Genomic DNA, 24,053 nt, shown 5'->3' on the forward strand with positions numbered 1-24,053 from the left:
TAGTTATGTTTCATCTGATTATATAAATGCAAAGAATGGAGAAGCAGGCTTGGGTTTGGTGGTGGTTGTTTTTTAAAGGGATAGAGGATGCCTGAAGGGAGGGCAGACCTGAGAGAGAGAAGCATTGGATGACAAAGCTTACATTAAAATCAGACAAGAAGAAAACTTCTTGGTTAGATTGTGCTCTTGTTGATGCCTCGTTTGCACTGGTGTAATTTTGCGAACGTCAGTGAATTTACTGCTGAGACTGAGATCAGGATTGGCACTTAAATCGAGTAAGTCATGCTCCATAATTCATTAGCGACCCTCTTTAATTAGTTGCAGGTAAGCCCAGACTTCCTGGAGTTTGCCGCCTTCCCAGACGTGGGCTCTGCCTGTGCCGCGCCGCGCTCCGGGGTCCGGCCTGCCGCTCGCTCCGCACCGGTGAGGCTCCCCGCCGGGCTCCCCGTGCCGCCAGCCGGGGCCCGGCTCCCGCCGCGCCAGAAGTTGCGCTGTGGGAGAGCCGGGCAGGGCAGGGCAGGGCCGGCCGCCACGCGTTATGTAAGGGCGCAAGGGGCTGCGGGCCGGCATGACTGACAGGGAGAGGGAAATTCCTGGGGGAGGGGGAGCGGGAGCGGCGTGCCCTGGAGCCGCTGCCAGCGCCGGCGGCTCCCGGAGACCTGGCGGGGAGAGCGGCCCTGGAGGCAGGGAAGCAGCCCGGGAAGGACGCCGCCGGGGAGCGTGTGGAGCGAGCGGGGCGCCGCGGGCTCCTTTCCGCGGTGGGGCACGCCGCCTCGGAAACGAGGGGCAGCGACGGCGGTGCGAGGGGACGAGGCGCGAGCCCGGCTGTCCCTCTCCCGGCGCGGCGCGTTAGAGCTGGAGAGCGGCGGGAAAGTCTCCCCCGGCCCGCCCTCGCCCCCTCGATCCGCCCCGGCGCGGCGGCAGCCCCGCCGCCGGGCGCTGCCCCTTTAAGACCTGCTCGCCGCCAGTTCCACCGAGAGGGAGTGACCTCTGGGCTTTGACAGCTCCCCTAATAACTAGCAGAGCCCCGGCTCCGCCCGCGGCGCCTGATTGGTCGGCGGGCCGGTATGCCGCGCTCTGATTGGCTGGCCGCTTCCCCTGAGCGAACCTTTAGAACTCCGAGACACAATATTCTGTTACATTGTAGCAAAATGGCGACTGTCATTCACAACCCCCTGAAAGCGTAAGTAGGAATCAAAAATGTACATATTCCGCGTGGTTTAAATATGAAAAAAGGCGCCTTTCCGGCGCCGGCTGCCAGCCTGAGCCGGGTGCCGGCAGCCTCCCGGCGGGTCCCTCCTCCCGCCCTCCTTTCTGCCCCAGCGCCTCGCTTGTTTTTTGTGCAACACATCTCCGCAGCTCGCGCCGAAATTAACGAGGAAAAATTGTTCGGCTCGCGCGCCGGTTAATTGGCGCCCGGGCGCGGAGGGGGGCGGCGGGGCGGGGAGGCGGCGGCGGGCTGCCCGCTGCTCCCGGGGCGCCGCGCGGGGACGGCAGCGGCGGCGTCCCGCGGGGGTGCGCGCACTTGACAGCGTCCTGGCCCCGCGGTCCGGGCGGGCTCGCCCCATCGCCGCGCCGGGTTCGGCGGGGTGAAGGACCGGCCCAGGGCAGCGGAGGGGGGGGGGGCGGGGGGAAGGCGGCTCGGTGCGCGGTGCCTCCGCGCTCCGGCCGCGGCGTGGAGTTGCGTCCGCAAATCTTTGCGGAGTTGCGATGTCTTGGCGAGGGAGAGCGAAGCGGCCCCCTCGCTTCGCGGCCGAGGGGCGTGGGGGCGGCACGGGCGGCCGGGCAGCGGGGGCACCGCCGGCGCATCTCGGCGTTTGTGCGGGCGAGGGAGCGAAGAGGGAAGGGAGGGAAGCAGGCGTGCGTGAAATGAATGACTCGGGACTGCCTGCCGGTCGTTGATTTGGGGCAGGAAGTCCGGAGATCTGTTTTGCATACGACAGGCTTTCGCTTTTCGAAGTGGCAAAGAGAGTTGATTGTGTTTCCATCTTGAGAGTGGGCACAAGCAGCCGAGGGCTGCTCGAACGGGATCTGACCCGCTGCTCGCGGGGACACACGGGCAGGGAGGGAGGGAGGGAGCGCGGGGGCAGGTGCCGCCGCTGCTGCGGCGTTCCGGGGCCCCCGGGCTGGAGCGAGGCCGCTTTACGAGGGGGACCGCGGGAGCCGCTCGGCGTCTTCTGGATCGCGTCCTTTATTTTCCTTGTGGTCTGCAGCGCACGCCGTTAATCCCTGAAGGCATTAAGGAGAGTGGGATTTGGCACCGTATGTGGGGAGAGGAGCTGTCTTAACCTTTTTAAAACGACTTCTCTGCTAACGGGGGCAGTGCTCTTGCTGTTAAAGCAGGGAAGCAGAGTACCTGGCGGTGACGCTTCGTTTGCACTTTCTGGCTGCGCTGAGTGGGTGTTTTTATACCTTTGAGTTTTCAGAGATGGAATTAGGGCTGCGAGGTGGTTGGTTGGCTTTTTTTTGGTGTGTGTGCGTGCGTGTGTTTGGTTTTGGGTTGTTTGTTTTTTTGGTGTTTTGTTTTTTTTTTTTTTTTCACCGACTCAGGTCTCTCCGGCTGGTGTCGGAAAAACACTTGAAGATTTTTCCAGGGATTCCAGCCGCTGTCTGTCTGCGATCTGGAGGGAAAGGAAAGCCTCGAGCTGGGCAGGGGTGCTGACATGGTTATCAGCTCTCCTGCTCGGCCCTGGCAGTAAACCTTTGCTTTCATTTACCCGTCCTCTCGGTAGCACCTTATAAAAATCCGCGCGAGAGGGAAGCGCAGTTGTCGGGGGGTTAACCAGGGAAGTCCGAGTATCCTCGTGGCGGGGGGGCTGAACACGCTCCGAAAACCGCGCGGAAGAGACGGCGTGTCCCCGTTCGACGGCGGGTTTAGTACTTGTGCGGGCGGGAGCAACTTCTGCCCGTGCCCCTCCCGGCCGCCGGGCGTTGCTCCGGCGCACCCCCCGGGGGCCGCGCCGCTCGGCTCCACACCTGGGCTGGGAAAAGCCGCTCAGGTTTGTGCTATTCACCAGCAGTGCCGGTGGCGGGGAAGCCCGCCTCGGTGGCCTCTGGGGACGGCGGGCGAGAGGCGGGGAGCTCCCGCGGAGCGGCGAGCGGCCGCGGGCCGAGGAGCGGGGCGCAGCCGTGGGATCGCGCCGGGCGGCCGCCCCCGCCCCGCCGGCGGCCGGGACCTCGCCCCCTCGCCTCGCACTTCGTGACACCGCGGGGCTCCCGACAGGCGCGGCGGAGCTCCGGGAGGGCGGATCCTGCCGAGGGGCGGCTTGTGCCGAAATGAATCGGGGGCCCGATCCCGCTGCTGCTGAAGTCGGGGAGGGCACGATTAGGCCATTTATAATTAGCATCCTTCTCCTCCCCTCGCCCCAGGGGGGTGCGAGAGGAGGAAACAATAGACATCAAGTGCTGGGTTCGGTTTTCTCTGTGTGCCTTTTAAAGTACTAATGCGATGTGGAGGACACAGAACTGGTACTGGCTGGCTGACACCATCTGCGTTTTTTATTGACAACTTGTTTAATAAAACATTTTATAATTTTCACTTATTCTTTAAAGTTGCTGATCGGGAAACAATACACAGGTAAATAAATTATGCATGGGATAAATTAGGACAAAAGCGGTAGGACACATAATAGGGGAAGGGATGCAGTGCACAGTATTTTATCCTCGTGTGTCCTTCCTGACAATGAAAGGGAGCTGAATGACATTTGCATTTCCTCTGTCTGCGTTTTGATTGTATCTCAAAACCCACAAACGCCCCCTACAGAAACTGGCCACACAAAGGTTTTGCTCTGAGATGGGGGACAATGTAGACACTGAGAAATCCTAGCTCAGGTATCAAGCAGCTCCCTGCGTGTGCTTGTGCATTTAAGTGTGGCCAATATTCAGTTTATCTCCAGCCCTTGGACACATATGTGGCCTTGTTCATGCCAGACTAATCTCTTGGGATAATGTATGACAGTGTACCTGGGCATCTGTGGGAACATGTTACATAGAATAGCTCCGTGCGTGGAGTCCCTTCTTAATGATTGGCACCTCCTTACACTCAGCTTGCCTCTTTCTCCATCTAGTGCTCTCTTCTCACTTTCTAGTTCTCTTTTGGTGCTTTCATCCCTTTGCTCTTCTCCACTTCCTCTGGTGATCGAATCAACCTGACATGACTGCCTATTATTTCTGCCGTTTAATACCTTGTTGTTTACCAACACAGTGCTACAGGCGAAAATATCAGAGATCTAAGTGTAACAGATCTGCAAGGGAAAGGTGGCAGGTGTCTGGATAAACACATTCTTCTTCATCTGTAGAAAAGGCAGTATTCAGGTAGCTTTGATGGGACAGCCGTGGAATTGAAGTGCTGGATTTGTTGGGTTGTTTTTTCCACTTAGTCTGTATACCTATCCCTATACTTTTTCTATCTTCTTTGCCGTTGGATATCTTAATATGGTGACATTTGAGCGGTGCAGAAGAAGAAACAAATGCAGTTTAAAAGTATTCTGAATTACTTCAAATGTCAGTCAGAAATCTCAACGGACTTTGTAAACATTAATTAATTAAACCTCTCAACACCCCTGTGAAGAAAGGATTATTGCCTTTGTTTTATGGATGGCTAAACTAGGATAAAGTGATTCAGAAACTTTCTATACAAAGATCAAGTCCAGAATGCAGCCGTTCAACTTCCAGTCTTAGCATCTAGACCCATTTCCTTCATCTCTGCCTTATTAGAGATGTGCATATGGTACTGTAATGCATTTAATATAATTAAGACCTTGTAATATACGAAGTCTTATCTAGAAGCAGAGCTGGTTTCCCCCCACCTCTTTTCTGTCTTTACTCCCACAGGTGACTTTTATTTCAGGTTGTCAATTAAACATACTCACTGGAACATATGTCAGGCTATTGCCTTTTCTGCACGTGAGATTCCCTCATGCCGTATAGCGCTTTGCCTGGAAGCTCACCAGAGGAGCTGTTGCCTTCCCGTAGTTTGGCCTTGGAGTAGCAGTGCTGCTGCTCTCCCTTTCTTTGCTCAAGACAGCCTGTGGGACAAAAGAAGCTAACTCAGGCTCAATTGCTAGGCTAGGTCACTTGCATGCTGACTGTATTGTTGGATAACTTTGACGTGCTTGGGCACACCTGTTCCCTGCCGGGTATTTGGGGACCAGATCATCACAGACATGTGTGCGCAGTGCTGTGGCTGACCTTATAAACCCTACCAGACTTGTTCCGTCTGTGTTCCCGCTGCAAACACACAGCAGCAGTCAGATTTCTAATTGCTGTACCTTTTCAGATAAAACTACCTTGACAGCCAGCTCCGACCCCTGGGCTGCCAAATGGCCGTCCTTGTCATGACAAACTCTGTGGCATGAGACACCTGTGAAGAAACGGTCTGTGTTCACATCCCTGTTTCATGTCAGCAACAGACCAGTGTGGGTCTTGGGGTCTTGTGTGGCAAAAGTATTTCATTAGTGGTAACTTTGGCTTGAATTCAGGCTGGGGACTGTTGACTGAAAGGTCCTCTATCCCCTTATGCATCCCTGAAACAGCCCTACATCCTGATTAAGTGCTCGTGAAGACTGATTATTTTTTTTTTTTTGGATGTTGTTGCACAAGCATCTGGTTGCTGATTTTTAATATTAAAGTATAACATGCAGTGCTGCTTTCAGCAGGTGGAAGCAATAAAATGGACGGACAGTTAGGTTGCCAGTTCAGTGGTTGCAAGTGATGTGGAGGTGATTTTAATGTGGCTTTGCAGAAGGGAATTTTCTTCTGCTTGACAGAACAGAGTTGTCGGGCACATTAAATTGTGTACCAAAATCTCTACAGTATTTCCAGTGTGGCTCTGATGTCACTTAAAAACATAAATGAGCCCTAGTGTCATACGTTTCAAACCAAAACTGTTGTCCACATGAAAACTGTATTTTCTGTATCTTAGCACCAGCTTTCAGAGAAAGTGAGGGATGAATGTTATTGTATTTATGCAAGGAAACATAAGCATAAAACCAAAGTCGTTGGGGGGCAGAGAAGCCACGTTAAGAAGATCTGAGGATACACTGGTTTGAATATGAGAGAGTCTGATAAATGGTATGTTACTTGTTACAGCATTATGTCTGGTTCCATGAGTCGCTTGTGCATGATTAGTGGTTGCAGTGCTTTTGTAATTTCGTTTTGTTTGTGTTCCAGCCTTTCACAGTCTGTCCAAGTTGCATGGATGGATGGAGGTTGTATCACAAAATTGTCACTGAAGAAAAACACATTGTGTGTTGTGTGTGAAAGCAATATTGAACTGAGTTGTGTTAGAGGCCCAAAGATGTTTTTTTTTGGAGTGTGTAAAAATTTCATGGTAAGCATATGTCCAATGGGCTGGGTGCGTAATGCCTGTTAGGTGGGATTCACAGTGTCCCAGTGGGAATAGTTTACCCAGACCATGCAGAAGTCCAGTACACAATGCAGAATGGGGGGGTCTGTCTGCACTTTGAGTCATGGTGAAGGTAATATGGCTCATCCTTTGTGCAGCCTAATGAAAATTGATTTCTTCCTCTGCCTTCCTATAACTGGAAGTGTGGTATTTGGAGGTTGTTCTCAAGAGCAGACTTTGTCCATCTTGTATATCTGTCTTCTGCAATTTATGACAGTTGGCTGTACCTCTGCTGTCCCAAGATGAGGCATTCCAATCCCGCCATTGGCTGAGAATAAACCATCTTTTAGGATTATTGTTTGCCAAGTCTGGTGTTTTCTCACTCTGGTTTGTCTTTCATGTCAGAGCTGAATTTCTTTGCTTCGTAGATCAATTTTACAATCTTGGTATTTATTCTGGGCTCATCACTGTGTTGTCTGTATGTGATGTTGCCTTGAGCAAGAACCATCCCTGTATTGTTTATCCCCGAGGACTTGTAGGAGTGGAATGAATCTGTTTCGGGAGCTGACGTTTTTCTCCCTTGGACAGACCAACCTCTGATCTGAGGATTCCCTGTCTGTGGTGGCATACTCCCACATGCAGAGAAGCAGCACCAAGGCAGCATTGCTTAAAGACTGTTCTGAGGGCTTCATTAGGACTGTACTGTTCTTCTGGCTTTGCCTGGCAGTTTTGCCCAGGATGCAGAAACTGAGGTGTGTTAATTGCTTCCTCAGTGCAGGTCCCAGTTTTAGCACTGGTTTGTTTCTTTTAAGGAAAGTTATCTCATCAATGCAATCTAAAAGAAAGCATACTTTTAAAATCCCACCCTCTTTTTTTCTTTTTTTAAACAATTTTTTTCAGATGGAAGTGCTTCTTTCTTGTCTTTAAAAAATTCTCTACAATTTGTGGAACAAACCCAAATACACTGGATTAATGCATGAGAAGCAGAAAGAGGTTTTCCTTTCTTATTTCAAAAGAAAGAACAGAACTGCTCAGTGTATTTTCACTGTCTAAACTGAGTGACATGTAACACAAATATCATGAGCGAGTGCTTGAATACTGAATGTTTAAAGTTCTTATTTATCTTTAATAGCCTAAATTATTACAACCATGATACTTTTTTTTGTAAAAAAAAATTGTTATATATGGTTTATTTCCCAGCAGAGCATATTTTAACCACAGATTCCCAGCAGATGTCTCAGAGAAGAATAATGCAGTGTCTCAATGGCTGCTGGCAAATATCCTTCTCACACTCTCAACGCCTCCAGTATGGGAATAGCAGGAGTATGTCAGCATGTGTCTCAGTTTTCAGGTTACCTGCCTGAGCCAGGTGCGGTCAGAGAGTTGCAATTCCAGCTGCATGGAAGGCTTTACTGGTGCTCCAGCACTGTCTGAGGGGAGGCTTCACAGGGAGTCAGTGGAGCAGCGAGAACAGGGCAGGGATGGGTACTGATGAGTGTGCACTAGGTGGCTGTGATCAGCAGCGTGTGCTTGCCAAATCCTGATTCATTAATTTCGTGTTCTGCTGAGTTGTAGCTAGGAGAGAGTTCCCTGCTCAGGTGTTGATGGGGGCACAGACTACATCAATGTTATTCTTCTGGTGAGAGAGGCTGGAAGTGATATTTAATATTGCAGTCCCTTGTGACAGAACTGATCCAGCCTAACTGGGGATCATCTCTCCATTCATACAACACCAGGAGTTCTATCAGTCTTTGACATCTGATAATGCTGTCTTTGCTTTCTGATAATTTTTATAAATTAATACAAAATGCCAACTGTAACTTGTATGAAATCTTAGTATGCAAAAGAAAGGAACCCCACGTAACTTACAGTTTCTCCCTCTTGTTTCTTCTCAGATTCTCCCTTGTGATACAAGATAAAAGTCTTGCTTAAGATGTGCTAAATTATCTGAAAACACGTGGCTTAATGCTTCCTGCCTTTCAGGTCTCAAAAACCTACCTAGGTTGGATGGTGTAAAGAAAATCGGGTGCAGCACAGTGAAATAAGGCCGTGCCCTGAGTTGGTTAATTCCAGTCTGCCCTACCGCATCAGCTGGCAGGGCTGATTTGATCTGATCAGATGCGGGCATGCTACTTCTGCCAAAATGCAAAGTACAGTGCTTATGCTGCTTTTATGCTTTGAGTTGGCTTCATGCTAGCTGCAGGAAGATAGATTATGCCTGTTGGAACAAAATTTCCTCTTGAAAACGTTTTGGGTGCTTTTCATGTTTTGGAAGAGTAAGTGAACACCAGTTCAGTGCTTTGTGTCACATGGCTTTGAAATTTTTGGTCTGGTTCTAGGAACTTTGCAGTTTCTAGTCTTCCTGTGGATCCACAGCCTGATGTGGTTAGCCACAGAGTTGGGAGAAAAATTGAAATGGCTGGAGTTACAGCCCAGATAGTTCACTACCCAGTGAACAGTGCTATAGGGAAACCTATAATGGAGACACAAAGTTAGTGTCATGTCTTCAAGCGAAAAGTAATGTCTATATTCCCATTTCCTTCAAGACCAGTTTTGAAGAAAGTCTTCCGTGAATTTGTGACTGTTCAAGTATTTTGGTCTCAATATTGTTTCCTTAGAGGCTGCGTTCAGTCAATGATGGGGACAAATATATTTTACATTTATGATTACTTTAAAACCTATGCAATCTGAATAAGGAATAGTGGAAACAGTGGTTCAGAAACCTGTTTTACTGCTAAGCTCCTTTGGTCTTGACCATGAGTTAAAACTGCATCATATTTGAGGCTGGTATCCTCCTGAGTGTTCAGATAAATCACTTGCCAGTGTTCAGTATCAGAAATTATAACATGAACCCACTTGTATCTACAAGCCTAACCTGATTGCATTTGGTTTGTTGTTTTTTTTTTCTTTTACTTTTTTTGATAATTACTGAAGACTGTTATTTTTAAGACTGTAGGTTTTTTGTGGTTTCTCTGGATTCTTTATCCTTGAAGTTTTCAGTTCATTGGCATGTACCTGTTAATGTGAAATATGGAATAAATCAGGAGCACAATTTTAATCCAGAGATTAGTACCTTTTACAGATAGAGTAGTGCAGGTTAAGAGGCATGTGAGATGTGATGGGTAGGGGTTGGTGATGGGCAGACTCTGCAGTGATCTCTTTCTCCACAGGTGTGGAGAAACCCTCTCAGCTGTAGCACTGACATACTTCTACTACTTTGTCATATCTGACTGACTCTTTAAATTTTAGGGCTCACTTCTCCAAGAAGGATGTGCCCCTCTGTTAATTTTTGTGGTATTAGTCCTCAGTGATCAAATGGCATGTGGATGAAAGCAATGTTAATACCTCTCCCGGTAGAATGGGGCCCTGAAGACTTCTTGCTTCTCTCTCTTCTCCTGTGCTGATACAAATGAATGGGAACTTGGTCAGGTTAGCTGGTGTTATGTTCATGGCAAAGAAGTATTCCTGAGGTCAAAATCTAACAAAAAAATGTTGATGGGGGAAATATGTGGAAAACCCTTCTCAATTTCCTGTCACTAGATCTGATTGGTCTTTGTTGATAGTCTCAGCTAAATGTTTTATCTTCTCCTAGCTTTCCTTTCCCTCACCTTCCAACCCTTTTCCCCCATTGACCTCTACAAGCGCAGTCCTAGCTGTTGATTTATCAGGGCAGGCTAGCTCAGCACTGTGTGGAGATTGCTTTTAATTAACTCTCTTCTTTTTTCCAACCTTCAGGGAGCAGCAACCCTTTAATGATTTTAATATTTTATCTGGATTTATATCCACCTGATGTGTTGTTTGTTGCTCTACTTCCTCACATGTTCTCCCTCAGTCGTTTTCCAAAAGGAAACATTCGTTTCAGGCCCCTCACGCAGGATGAGGAGGAGGGTTTTTAATGGCTTCTGGACTGGGAGGATGGACTGCCTGTGATCTACTCAGATGTTTTGGAGGAGGGTGGGCAGTATGAGGTGATGCATTTTGGTGCTGTCTTGGAGCAAGGCTCGCTTCAGTGGTCTGCCTCCATGCACAGGGAGAAGCAGCTTTGTTTCGTGGTTGCAGCCTGGCAGATCAGAGCCTACTGAATTAAACCTGATCCCTGATTTGTTGTATGGCATAGATAAGTCATGAGTTTATTCTCAGTCAGGTATGACTCTCGTGCTAGTCAGGCTGACAGGTCTAATGGAGGGTCCCTCTTCACCTGCAAAAGACTACCTTTGCCTACTGTAACTCTACCAAATGAGATTCCTTCAGACTGAGAAGAAAGCAGCTATACAAAATTTCTCCCACCTGGAATTTCCTCTTTACATATCCTACCATGAGGATTTCAGGAAGTTCCAGCACAAAGTATTTGGGAAAAATATATGTTACTTGTAATGTAAAGTATGTGGCACTTTCATGCCAGAGCAGGAAAATGCTTTGTAATCATGTTTAAAGTAAACATCACAGTCCCTTTCACGAGGTTATTTTCTCCATTCTTCTGATGGGAGGAATGGCATGCACTGACTGACTTTGGTGATGGTCACACTAGTCACATCATCAACCATTGCCAGAATTGGAGGCTTAGAAGCCACATTGCTTTGTGTTTGATGTTGATGTGTTGAAAGTGAATGGGAATCCTTCATTGGTAACACTTCCATGGCTGAGCTGAAATTAGGGGATGGAGGAAGAGTGGGAAAGTGAGTTAAGACTGTCTGCCTGGCTCTGATGGAAGTAGTTCACCGATAAATATCACTAAACCGTCCTTAATGGTGGTGGTTTGTGCCTAGAGCTGATAAAGGCACTGTTGGGGTACAAAGATTTTACCACAGAAATGAACCAAGTGGTGAGTAGTTTTGCATTTCAAAATATACACGCTGCACACCAGACAGTCTGTTCCGTACAATTCATGCACTGAATTTAAAGTCATTGGTGTGAGCACAGTTTGACTCAATCTATTTTACAAGACTGTAAAGTCTTTTTTTGTAAGTATGTGTAAGTGTATTTAAAGTCCCTTTGTTAAAATAGCAGAAGAAATGAAGAAGTTCCCAGATCTAGTCTGCCCTTACTGAGGAAAGTGACTGCGAAACACTAGCTGAAAGGAGCACAGTCATGGGTGCTACTTATCAAAGTATTGGCAGCGCATCACTGCATAAGATCATCTATGTCATCTGGCCTGTGGTTTGTGTTTGTCTTTCCTGTCTTCCTCTGCAGTATGCTTTACTTTAAAAAACTAATTGTTTGAGTGTATTTTTTTGCTGTGATTCCATAGTAACTCCCCTAGCATTCTCATCTGACCAGATTGCAAATGTATCTGGTTCAGGTATTCTTTCTGCTGAGTAGATCTGAAAGTGTATTCCCTCCTCCCCTATTATTAACTTTCTAGTTTTGTTTCCACAACTAACTTATCCACAAAGTCATAGGGTTAGGAGAGGCTGTCTCTCCTGACACATCTTCTGAATTCCTTGCTGCTGAACACACACTATGCAAAGTTGAAACCTGGCTGGCCCTCAAAGGGCAGTCTATTTCCCAGGCTGCTGTTTCCAGCTACCTTCTCCTCCATGCACCCCTCAGAGGGGAAGAGGAGGAACAGAGGAGGGGTGAGCACTCTGCCTGTGGGAAAGGCTCTGACCTGAAAATGGATTGCAATTCCAGCCGAATGGTTCCTTCCCTTGGTAACAGAATTGCACGCCTGGGCTCTGAGCTCTTTGCATTAATTCCATCTCTGCTAAACTTTCCCAGTCAATTAACCATGTCCATCTCCTGCTCTAGCAGCCACATGTGCCTTTGCTGCTGCAGCAGGGTTTTGGAATAGTAACTCCCTGCAGCCTTTGCTGTAGCAGTTTTCCTCCAGCAGCTTCCCTCAAGCATGGTTATCAATCAGGACCTGTCAGGTTTTTCCCTCCAACACATCTATTTTCAGGGCTGTAGGACTTTGACCTTTTGCTTTTGTCTTCATAAGTACTGTTTTTTCCAATAGGGGCTAGCTCAAATGCTGAGTGTGAGGTCTTTACACTGATACAAATCTGCATGAAAATTTCAGTCTTAGTGCGAGGAGATTGTGCTAAACATGGATATTTCTTTTTGTTTCTGTCATTTTGCCTCCCTTGGGTTTTAATTTTGCTTGTCAAAAAGGCCACATTAAGCTGGCCAGTAGTTCTTGTGTGGTGTTCTAGGCAGCACCCATAGTGCAGAGGTTTCCTTTGAGTGGTTGGCTAAGAAGACTGGATGAGAAAGTAGTGAGTTCTTGGAGGCTGAAGTGTCTGGGTGATGCTCACCCATGAGGTTTGATACAGACTACCTTTGAATTCTGCACGTGCCTCTGGAAGACTGGTTTGAATGCTGGCTCTGGTGGTCTCTTGGCAAGGCATTTAAGGGACCATGACAGTAGCTTGAACATGATTTTCTAGCTTGTTGTACTACCATCGAAGGTCAGGTTGGGCTAGAGTGCCTTTTGAAGCAAGGGACTGTGCTTAGTATCTTGTCTTGAGCGTGTGGGTGAGCCCGGTCCTCTTTCTAGTGGTAGACATAGGTACCTATGTCATATAGGCTGCCATCCAGTTGGCATTAATTGGTTCCTGTGTGGGTACTTTCAGGTGAGAAAGACCAAATTGGCCACAGAGGCTCAATTAATAGAAGTGTAGGTTTTAAAGAGGGTTCTGGGTCTTAAATCCAGTCCTCTGGTACCATGTCAGATAATCCCTTTCATAAACTGCAAAGTCCTTGTCTTAAATCCCCACTTGGACTGTTTGTTCCCATTACTCCTCTTGGGAGGGTTCCAGAACCCACTGCTCTAATGGCTGGAAATAGCATTTTAATCCTTAGCCTAGCCCTACTTGTGGCCAGTTTATACCCATTTGTTCTGGTGCCAGCATGGAATTGTTAGTTTAAATACTATTGCTCCCTCCATGTCTTCCTCTCCACTATCATGCATTTGTACAACACTGTTATAAGCCCTCTCAGTCTTTGTTTTGATGTACTAAACGGTCTGTTCTATCTTTTACTTTGATCGCTGGAATATTTATTGTCTTTGCTTTCTCTATTCCAGCTTGGATTACTCACATTCAGCTTTCTTGAGTGTGAGTACACAGAATTGTGCTCTGTTTCAGGTGCGGATTTGTTCTCTACAGTAACTTTATTTTTTTATCTCTTCTGGGAGCACCTTGCTTTTGCATTTGTTTGTGGTTGTATCGTGCCGCTGGTTCATAGTCATCCTGTGGTAGTCTGATACTGTTATGTTTCTTCTGTCCTTCCAGCTGTTGTTGTTGTTGAGATGATGGCCTCCAGGTTAAGTGAAATTTGTAATATTTTTTCATGCCTGATATTCTTAATTTCCTTCATGTTCCTTCAACTGGTGTAAGTGGCTAACTTTTATCAGCACACATACTTTTTGTGCCATGATCATTAATGGAAATACTGAATAAAGTCAGTTCCCAGACCATTCCTTTCTAGAACTCCAGAAGTAACCTCCCATCAACCAATTACTGTCTCTGTTAGGACTTTACCTGTGACCAACCCTCTTTCAATCTATTTTCAGTCATATCACCATTCTTGTACTAATCCTCAACTTCTCCATTTTCAGTAATTTCTCTTATAATACTGTATGAAACATTTTCCGAAAGTCCGAATAGCTAAGATGATGTCTAGAATATCAGTGTCTTATGAAAGCAAGATGTCAAGTTACGCTGGCACAGGGTATGCATCTTACATCTTAGTTGTTTTCTTGTTCAAGAGTGTCCTTGATCATTTTGCACTTGAAAAAACTGCATGTGAGTAAACTTTTGGCTCAGTTAGCCTTACTGCAATGATTTGCAAGATTTGTGTTCTAATACAATTAACAAAGAGTATTTTATTTTGCTTGCTATACTTCAGTAATATAGTAGTAACCATGATTTGCAGTATCTGTTTAAAGAACTTGCTAGTAGATGTATGGTTTCATGTTGCAGTTCATAGGCAGAGATTATTCAGAATTTATGCCTTGACTGCACAAATGTCTTTGTGGCTTCCATCTCAGTCATGTCACTGAAGCACAGCATTCCTTTAGTTCTTGGCCTATACCTACATTATATTTAATCTACGTACCATTCTAACCACAAAACAGCTGAACTTTCTTTGATCACTTTTATTTTGATGTCTGAAGAATATTACTATTTTTTAATAGCTTTTGCAAGTTCTAACTCTTGACTTTGGCAATTCTCTCTATACTTCCTGACCTTTAAGATCCAATTTTTCTTCTGTTACTACTGTTTTCTGTTCCTGAAGGATGTCTGTTTAATTTTGATGTCATTTTCCAAGGTAATTATTCAGCCAATAACTTCTCCAGTCTTTCCATATGAGTTTAAAACAATTCTTGCATTTTTCTCTGAAAGAAATTCCCCAAGTTCTGCTGTATTCCACTACTCCTATGCTTAAGTAGCAGGTTTGAAGCAATCAGGAACAGGTTTCAAGCACTTTGTGATGGTTGTTCTGCAGAAGACTAAGGCCATGGTGTTCTAGGGCAAGCAGGGGCAATTCTGCTTAATATTAAGTTGTTTTACTTAATTAGATCATGCCTAAATGTGACTTCTAGAATTTCATCAATGTAAAACAGTGTTGCATCTTTGCAACCATTAAGAAAAAATCCAAATGAGCATAAAGTTGATTTTTTTTCTTAAATGATCTTGTTCCATTTTTCTCTGATGCTATTGGTCTTATTCAGAGAAGACTGTGTGTATGTGTTAAATATGTATATTTGTGTCCATGTATAATATAGGAAAGAATGAATGTATTTACAGATGGTGTTTAGGAAGACATGGTATTGTTCATTAATCAATGTCTTGGCATTTTAAACATTCCCATATACTTTATCAGTATATGACAAAATCGGTATATGGTTCAACTCTTGCCTACTGTCAGTTAAACAGACTCACATAAATAGGAAGGATACATTTATACGTTTCTTTTTTTCATACCGGAGGGCTCTGGGAACTTTTAAAATATTACAGCAGTCTTTGGGTCAATGCATATCCCAGCAATCCCTTGCATAAGTGACCTAAAATCGTGTGATCAAACCTCTTCTTCCCTCCCCATCTCTAGAGAGATATTTGTAATTAGATAAAATGAGGACAGAATATGCATAAGTATCTGTTATGCTGGGATTCCTGCCCAGAAAGGAAACTAATGGCCCAAGCTGGCCATAATCTTTTGCACCCTGTGTACTATTGACAAGGCTACGTCTTGAGATGTTGGGGATTCAGGAGCAGATTTTTCCTGCTGTCTTATGGTAACCTTTTGTAGATTGACTTTTTTCCAAAACAAGTGGAATTACACAGCCTATATTTTACTTGTCATTCATTGTCGGGGATGTTTTGCTTGTAAGAGAGGGCCTGATTCTGCAGTCTCACGCCTAATGCAGTGGAAGTGAGTGTAAATTAGCGTTAGGTTTGGAAGTGTTTTGCATTCACTTTGCCCAGATGGAAATGACCACATGAAGTGCAAGACAGTGGAGAACTGGGTGGGGATGGAGGAGCTGGTTATTTTTCCCCATTTCATCTATCAATTACTGCTTGTCTTTGGTTCTTCAGAGGAAGGGATGATGGGGTCCTGTGGGCAAATTCAGCTCTCAAGAGGATCAGATAGGTGGCACTTTAGAAATCTGGAGGCTGTTTTATGTACTGTTGCCATTTTCTTTTTTCTCCCAATGCATATGGTACGTGTTAGCTCACCCCTCACAAAACTCTAGTTTTTTAGTCCTCTGCTAGGTTTGTGGGGTTTGTCATGTGACTTGGCAACATTGAAACACAAACCCTGGGCACTTGTGAATTCATCAGTCTTCCTCAGATATTGCAGTTGTTGGTAAATCCACCAATGAAAAGCTTTTATTGGAGCAGGTGGGCAGTCTGCGTGCTAGTCTTCCTCTCTCACTTTGCTTCCATGTCCTTGGGGTAAACGTCAGTGAAAGTAAGGGAAGTATTTTAGTAAAAGGAGTAGCAAGGTCATGCAAAAAGCATGCCCTCCTGCACATTCCCAAGGAAGGTATCTATCCAGCATTTCCATTTCTTTCCCTGGTGTAGCTAAATCAGGAAGTAAGACAGCCAAAGCCATGCTGAAATGTGATTCTTTTTTTGAAAGCATGTCCAGTTTGGCATCTTTGTGAGCTGAGAAAGCTTGGCTTGCTCTCTCTTTCTACTCACAATAATTTGCAGAGTGGGAGATTTGGGGTGAATCTCTGTTTTCTGTGCTTACGAGGCAGCAGGAGCTTCTATGGCTGGGCTGGAATGTGTTGTTTCAACACACTGAATGTGAAAAAAAAACTTTAGCTTAATACAGACTGTGGTTTTTGTTTGTACTCAGTCAGTGTGACTTCACTGAAGTCTAAAAAGTTATGCCAATGTGAGAGACAAACCACGTCTATGTTATTTCAAGACAACTGTACTACCAGAGAAAATTCCTTTTATTCCACAACCTCACCCCCCACCCCCCCACCCCCCCCGCCCGCCTTAATTTTCATAGTCTCCCTCCACCTCGGACATTCAGTAGTGCCCAATGCTTATAATATGGCAGCAAATGTTGACACCAGCAGCCACCTATGAGATCCTTAGCAGAAGTCTATAGCTTAATGTGCAGGACGAGCAGAAGATGACTTCTTAGTAACAGGGATGGGTTAGAACAAAATCCTGGATCTCAGCACTTCTTGCAAGCTTCAAAGATTGAACCTGGATCTGAAGTGAAATGTCTTCAATGGACAGGATCCAAACACCCACATGCTTTGGCAGAGCTCAGATCCAAATTTTGTCTACCTGAAGAATCAAGGTTCTGTTTTCATGTAGATTCTTCTACTAGTGAGAAGCATGGGAAAGGATAAGACAGAAAATATGACACATTGGCAAAATTGTTTTTCAATACTATGTTTTTCAAAGTTCTTTCCATGAGGCGTCAGCAGCTCTTAAAAATCACAGGGAGAGTGTACAGTTGTCGATGAGCCAGAACGGTTAAATGCTTTTAAATATTTGAGTTGGGTTATTCCTTCACCTTTCTTTCTCACAAACATGTCTGGTAAAACTCCAGTAATGAAAACACTTGCTTGGGGAAGGGGATGAAATCCTTTTTAGCAAATAACGATGGTGATATTTTATTCACATCATAACAATGTTAGCAATGGTTTAGGTTTGGCATTGAACATATACACAACATTTGCTCTTTTATACAGTATTGCTATTACATAGTAAAAATAGCACAATTGCAAAACTCATTTGTTACCCTTGTGCCAACTTTGTTCAGCTGACAGTTGCTGTTTGAACTTCTAAAGCAATGTTTCATCCATACGTTAATACCAAGTGTATGATTAATTCATTCTGCTTTCAGATGATCCTCTTGTGCCCTACAGCCCTGCATGGTAGTTACTTCCCAGTTTGACATACCCGCAAAACCACTTCTGTCAGATAAGCTGTGCTCATCCTGACTGGTTCCATACTTCGAGATGGTAAAGAGCACCCACTGCCTTTACATTTCCCAGTACATTCCTGCACAGAAGTTTGTTATAGGCACTTCACTTCACTGAGCCATTTCAGGATGGTGGTATTCAGAAATTTTCATCTTTGCAGTGAGAGATTTGGACCTGTTCTGCAATGTCTTGGGTGTCGTATAGTCTCTAATTATTTGCTGTCTGTGAAGCATGCTTATTGTATGATTTCTCAGGTTAGTTTAATAGCAGTGTTTTGATTCTGAAAAAGAAAGAAACAGAATCAAGAGGGTAAATACAAGGTCAAGAGCATCCATAAATGAACACTACAAGTAGTGTTACATAGTAACAGGTGGGCAGCTGGCATGGAAGTCTCCACTGGATCACACTTAAAGTAGTTTTAGATTAACAAAGTAAAAAAACCCTGGGAAGTGGGAAGGGGGAAGAACTCTCCCCAGGTGAAATGGCGCTCCCTTGGGTAGTTACTAACTGGGAACAGGCCGACATACAGATAGACCTGCTGCTGCATCCTCCTGGAAGGCTAATTAGAATTCAGCTGGAGAAGGCACAAATAGATTTTATTTTAAAACCTTTTGAATTCTTCCTTGTTCCTGCTGTTACAGTTAAACCACACTTTATTTTAGGAAGTTTGTTGTTGTTTTCTGTATTTACTTCTTAACAGTTTTTCAGGTGAGGAAATTAAAATGGATAGGAAAGAATCAAATGCAAGAATTTGTGGGTAGACTAGAACCTGATCTCAGACAGGAGAATCAGGGGGCTTTTCATTAATCAATGGCGTAGAGAGGAGCCAAAAGTGCTCTTGGTCCCTAAGAAGCACCACTTACCTAGGAGTTATGTGGAGTGGTTTTGTTTTCTGACAAGTCTGCTCAGTGTTTCATTCAGTGTTTCCTTTTACATATTTATAAACATAAAAAGTATGACGGTGAACTTGATTGTCTGATTGACTGATATTAGACCTAATCCTTATTTGTTCCAAGATACCACTAAAGATTCCAGGGGCTGTCTAGACCTTTGCTTAGTTGTAGTAGGGGAAGTGCTTGTGTGAGACATTTGTTTCTCTGCTTTAAGTTGGCAGCACACTTGCATAGCAATGATTCTTACAAAATCACTCCTCGGCATGCTTGCATGGGGTATCACCTACTCTAGTTGCACTGGTGCTCCCTGGGACTGCAGATGCCTGCACTCTAAAGAGGCTTCGGGCTTCCTGGCAGTGCAGGCAAAGCTGCATTTTGCCTCCTTAAGGATGAGGGGCCAAGACCAGTGCTATTCCAGCTATGAGGAAGGAAGAATTAGGAAGAGCTGGAATGGAGAACTGGGGGAGGATGAGGCTTGCTTCTCTTCCTGCAGGCAGGGTAGAAGAGATGGGAATGGCACCTACAGCTGGGGAGCAGAGCTTTCCTCCAGTGGCAGCCACTCCCACTCAGCAGCCACTGTGACACGCAGCCAGGTTTCCAAATGACTTTGATAACATTCTCCTCTAGAAGCTTTTAAAGAAACTAAGCTGCCTTGGGAAGTCCTCCAGAGGAACAGTTGGTTAAAACTGTGGAAACACAGTCTGGAAAGAACTGGTCAGGTCACCTGTGGAGGCCCAGCTGGATCAGTAATTGGGCCTGCGCCACCTGATATTTGCAAATGATCTAGAAGAGAAAGTGGTGAGGGAGGTGGCAAACTTAGCTGATATACTGTGTGTTCCAGGTGGGAAAAACACAAGGTTGCTGCAAAGTATTGAAGAAGGGCCTCATAAAGCTGAATGATTTGGCTCATTAAAATGACTGATTATGTTCAGTTTAGAGAAATGTAGATTAAGGCACGTAGGGAAAAACAATCCCAGATTAACATATGCAGAAATGGGAACAGAACTTGTTACTGACACTGAAGAGAAAAGTTTTGGAGTTGTAATTGATCTACCAAAATATGAGTTTTGTGCTCGGTAATGGGGAAAGGTAATAGTAAGGTAAGTAAGGTAAGTAAGTAAAAGTAAGAATAGGAAGAAAGAGATAGAAGGGAAGAGATGCAGGCTGAATGTTAGGAGTTACTATGAAAGGAAAGAAAATAAATGCCATTACTGTGACACAATATAAATCCAAGGTTTGCTGCATGTTGAATACCGTGAGCAGTTTGGTCTCTTTGTCTTGAAAAGGATACAATAAGCCCAAAGATGAACCGAGAAGGAAACAACGATGATCAAAAGGAACAACTTTTGTATAAGGAATTACTAAATTGATTTGGGTTTTCTAGTCTGTAAAAAGATTTCTGATTCTCTCTATATGAGAGAGGTTCATGAGATCAAGAGTATCACAGAAGGGGCAAATAGGGATGGATGTTCATTCTCTGTCTTGAAGCCAGGAGTTAGGACATCAAATGAGATTATCAAGTGACTGGTTCAAAAGTAACAGAAGGGGTTACTTTTTCACTAAATATTTAATAGAGCTGTGGAATCTTTACAACGGGATGTATGGGGTATTAAAGTTTACCTGGGTTCAAAAAGTGTCAATTTCACAGAAGGAAAATCCTTTAATGACTATTGAATACAGAGATATCTGAATCACAGTTTGCCGGAGGTTGGGAGGATACACCAGTGCATTTCCTGCAGACTGTCACTCTATCTGGTCCATATTTTGTGTGCTTCCTTAGGAATTCCTTTCTGGCTGAGGTTTGAGACAGTCCTGGGTTAGATGGACCTTTAGTCTGACCTGGTATGACCATTTGTAGGTTTCAAGAACTCTGACAGTCACATAGTACTTAGCAGTGTTGCAAGAAAGGCCTTTAGAAGTTTCAAAGTAAGAGACCCAGAAATGCAAGATGGAATTATGATTACTGGCTGAATAACGAGAGCTTTATTTTGCTCTTTGCAACGTTTGCTCCTTCATGTCAACCCTAGGGGGAAATCTGTGTGCCAGTTCACCCAGGTCTTGCAACAACCTGAGACAACCTGTTTATTAAACATACGCTTTGGCTGCTATACAGAGGAAATGGCATGATCCAGACTGGTAATGCAGAGACTTGCATTTAGTTTCTGCCTACATCGTTGACTTTCCGTATATTTCCAGCCAAGTCCTGTACCTTGTTGTCCCTCTGCTTCCCTATGCAAAGAATAGATAAAATCCATTCTCTCTCTCCTTGAAGAGCAGTTTGAGATTAATGGTTGTAAAGTGCTAGAAGTTGTGAGTGAATGCAAAGTGTTTGATGTGGATTTGTTTAATGGACATTGCAATTAAGAAATTTGCTGTCATCAATGTCTGTTCATAGGCCTTTCATCCAGACTGGATAAGAAGTAAAACCTGTATTCAGATTCATTCTAGAGGGAAAAAAACCTGAATTAGTTGTTTCTGTACTTATTAGTTATTCATTGGTTTGGGTTGTTTGTGTCAGAATTGGCAGGGTGAGCCCCAGGGAAATCTGCAGTGGTCTAATCTGACTAGAGGAAACATTTTTTATTTTGGTCCTTTCTGTCCTGTTGCACAGTTTCTTTTTGGTTTTGTGCTCTTGCTAGGTGACTGTTTATGGGATGAATTTTCTAGTCATGTCTTAGATTCACAGTCTTAGGTGACCTTTGCTCTTCCATGTGGCTCTCTTTCTGCTCCTGTGGCCATTTGCAGACGCGTCTTATAAGTTATTATTTATAATGAAAGGCAGCTGATGGCACTTGCACGTAAGGTGGTTGTCCTGTCCACATTCTGTGCAGTAGCATACCTGAATCCTGATGAGAAGACAAAGAGTTGCTTTTGTTCAAAATTAAGTGTATCAGAGGCCCCAGAACTTACCTTAGCACTTGCTGCTCAGCTAGATGGTATCAGATTTCAGGGAGACATGGAAAAAATTCTTGCTGTCCAGCTGTTGTGTCCCAGGTACCTGCTGCTTGCTTACATCAAGTTTCAGCAGGAAGGTATGTAGCCATGAACATAACAAATTCTGTTCCTAACCTTCTCTACACACATGGGAAAAATTGAATGGATTTTTTAAGGCTTTCCCTCCTTTGGACCAACTAGACTCTGTCAGGAGAGATGCCTTGAATCTGCTTGACTTCAGAATTTCTGGGAAGTGGTTTGGTTCCTGTCTGTCATTGCTATTACGTCTGATTGCTGTGGTACTTATGCTGCTCTGGTATAGTTGGGGTATATGGGTATTTCAGCTCTACCTTCTCTCTTTCCCCACTCACAAAACCCCCATTTTGCTCCCTTTTCCAGGGGAGGGGGCCTTCTAATTTACTGTGCTCCCACAATGGGGCTCCTCCACAGGAGACATGTCTTTACACACGAGTGGCTGCTGCCGTATGTCAGCAGAATGATTAACAGTTGTGTATTAGACACTTTATCAGGCATCTGAGGATGTTTCCAGGATACTGTACACACTGGGTAAAAGACATTTAAAAATCCATCTTTTTCAGTGCACTAGCTAGTTATTAACACAGCTTTCTACAGTCAGGAGTAAGCTCTGATGTGCTGCTTTTATGTATCAGCATTTGAATTCTTAGACATCACGTTTTTGACAAATCTCTGGAGATGAAGCACAAACTTTGGCAGCATGACCAAGAAGACCTACCTGATTGCCTTGACTACTGGGATTTAAGTGCTGGGATTGCATCAGTCCTCCGCCTCAAAGCTGTTATGGGTCAGGAAGTGTGGGAGAGGACCAGGTGGTTGTGTAAGCCTCCTCTAAGTTTCACTGATAAACTTTGAGACACTTTTCAAAGAAATAGCTTGGACTATGGGGTTCATATGGAGAACCTCACTGCAGCAAAAGAAATTAGCAGCTCCTGTTAACATACCTGCTTGGTGCTTGTACATGGAATAGTCCTATTTGGTATGGGGGTAGTCACAATATGAATGCAAGTCTCCACTGCAAAAGTGAGGGCAGAAGATGTGCAATTGCTTTGTGACATTTGAGTGTTTTCCAGTGCTTACTGATGGGTTCACAGGGCCGCTACAGGTGGCTGCTAGGAAGATGTGTGTGGACTGTGAGGAGAGGCTTGCGGTAAAGGAAGAAACGGCATCTACCAGTCAGGATAGGACTGTCTGCAGGCAGGACCTGTAGAGCCATACTGAGTCATGTGGCATGGAGCACACATGCCACACTGAGTGGTGTTAATTGACAGTTCCTAAATGCCATTCTTTTCCCCCAATAAACTCTACCCATCTCAACGTAATGCTCAAGTGAATCCAGCCAGTGCTCTGCACCTAAAATTGCAATAGTAAGCTGTCCAGATTTAATACAACACCGACACCAATATGTTTTATTTCATTCATGCTATTCACCCTGGAATTTATTTCCACTTACACTCTAAGCCACTTGTGTGCCAGCTACAGCTTTTTGACTTGGAAAAAAATGGTTATTTGAATGACATCTCTCAATTTTATGTAGTTTCTCCTTCCCCACATGTAAATTCTGTATGAAGGCCACCGTGCCCTCTTGCTCTTTGCATAAGTGTTGAGAGGTACCTAAACACGACTTAGCAAACAGTTATTCTATGCTATGCAAACAGTAACTGTGCAAAGGGCATTCACCCCAGCCTATGCTGCTAGTGGTGATGCTCAGAGGGTGGTCTTGTCTGAGGCTTCACTTGTTAACTTTATTTCTGATTCTGTGTACATTGCACTGCTTCACTATCTGCCCAGTGACCACAGGCATCCAGTTACGAAGTAAAATAACTGATTAAAAAGCCCACCAAACACAAGAAAACACCCAGGCTAGTTTAGGATATGCCACCTTTTGAGCCAAGTACTGAGTTGTGTATCGAACACTTGAAGTGCCCATGAAAATGGAGCAAAGTATGTTAAATGAAAATAGAAAACTGAACTCTAATTCAGTATCAATATTTCAGTTTCTGGGAGTATTGTATCTTAGTTTTACTTTCTGCATTTCTCTGTGTGTAGTTCCAGTTCTAGTTATGGTTACAGATTTTCTCTGCCTTTTGGGTGTCTGAAAATGATCTTCTGGCAGTTTTAAAGTGGGTAAAAATACTGTGAAAGTGTTAACTTTGAGTCCCCTCCTGCAGTTTAACCCTTCTTTTTAGGGGCCCAGGGATACTTTCCTTGCCAGTCTTCCAAGCTCAATCCCAGTTTTTGCTCACCTGATGTCAATTTTTGGTGGAAGAAAATAGAAATATCTCTATGTGTTAGGATATTCTATTTCTTTAATTCCTGGAAAGGCTGGAATGAGGTGGGGGAAGATAAACAAATCCCCAATGAAGTGATGAGTTACCACTGTTGAAGTAGGGCAAGAGGTCAGGACTGAGGGAAAGATTGGAAAGAAAATGTGTGGGTGTGTGCT

At 44.8% G+C, this 24,053-nt stretch overlaps 1 protein-coding gene across 5 annotated transcripts in view; it reads left to right on the forward strand.

Annotated features, from left to right (window-relative positions):
- Positions 1–1,114: 1,114 nt before the first annotated feature.
- Positions 1,115–24,053, forward strand: part of DPF3 (double PHD fingers 3) — a 163,642-nt gene continuing 140,703 nt past the window's right edge. For all 5 annotated transcript variants that reach the window (XM_040600487.1, XM_040600488.1, XM_040600490.1 and 2 more), the window contains exon 1: positions 1,115–1,183. In XM_040600487.1, the coding sequence (XP_040456421.1) occupies positions 1,152–1,183 (32 nt within the window). In that variant the 5' untranslated portion in view covers positions 1,115–1,151. The remainder of the gene's footprint in view (positions 1,184–24,053) is intronic.

The sequence above is a fragment of the Falco naumanni genome, chromosome 7 (genome assembly GCF_017639655.2).
Source record: "Falco naumanni isolate bFalNau1 chromosome 7, bFalNau1.pat, whole genome shotgun sequence".
Lineage (NCBI taxonomy): Eukaryota > Metazoa > Chordata > Aves > Falconiformes > Falconidae > Falco > Falco naumanni.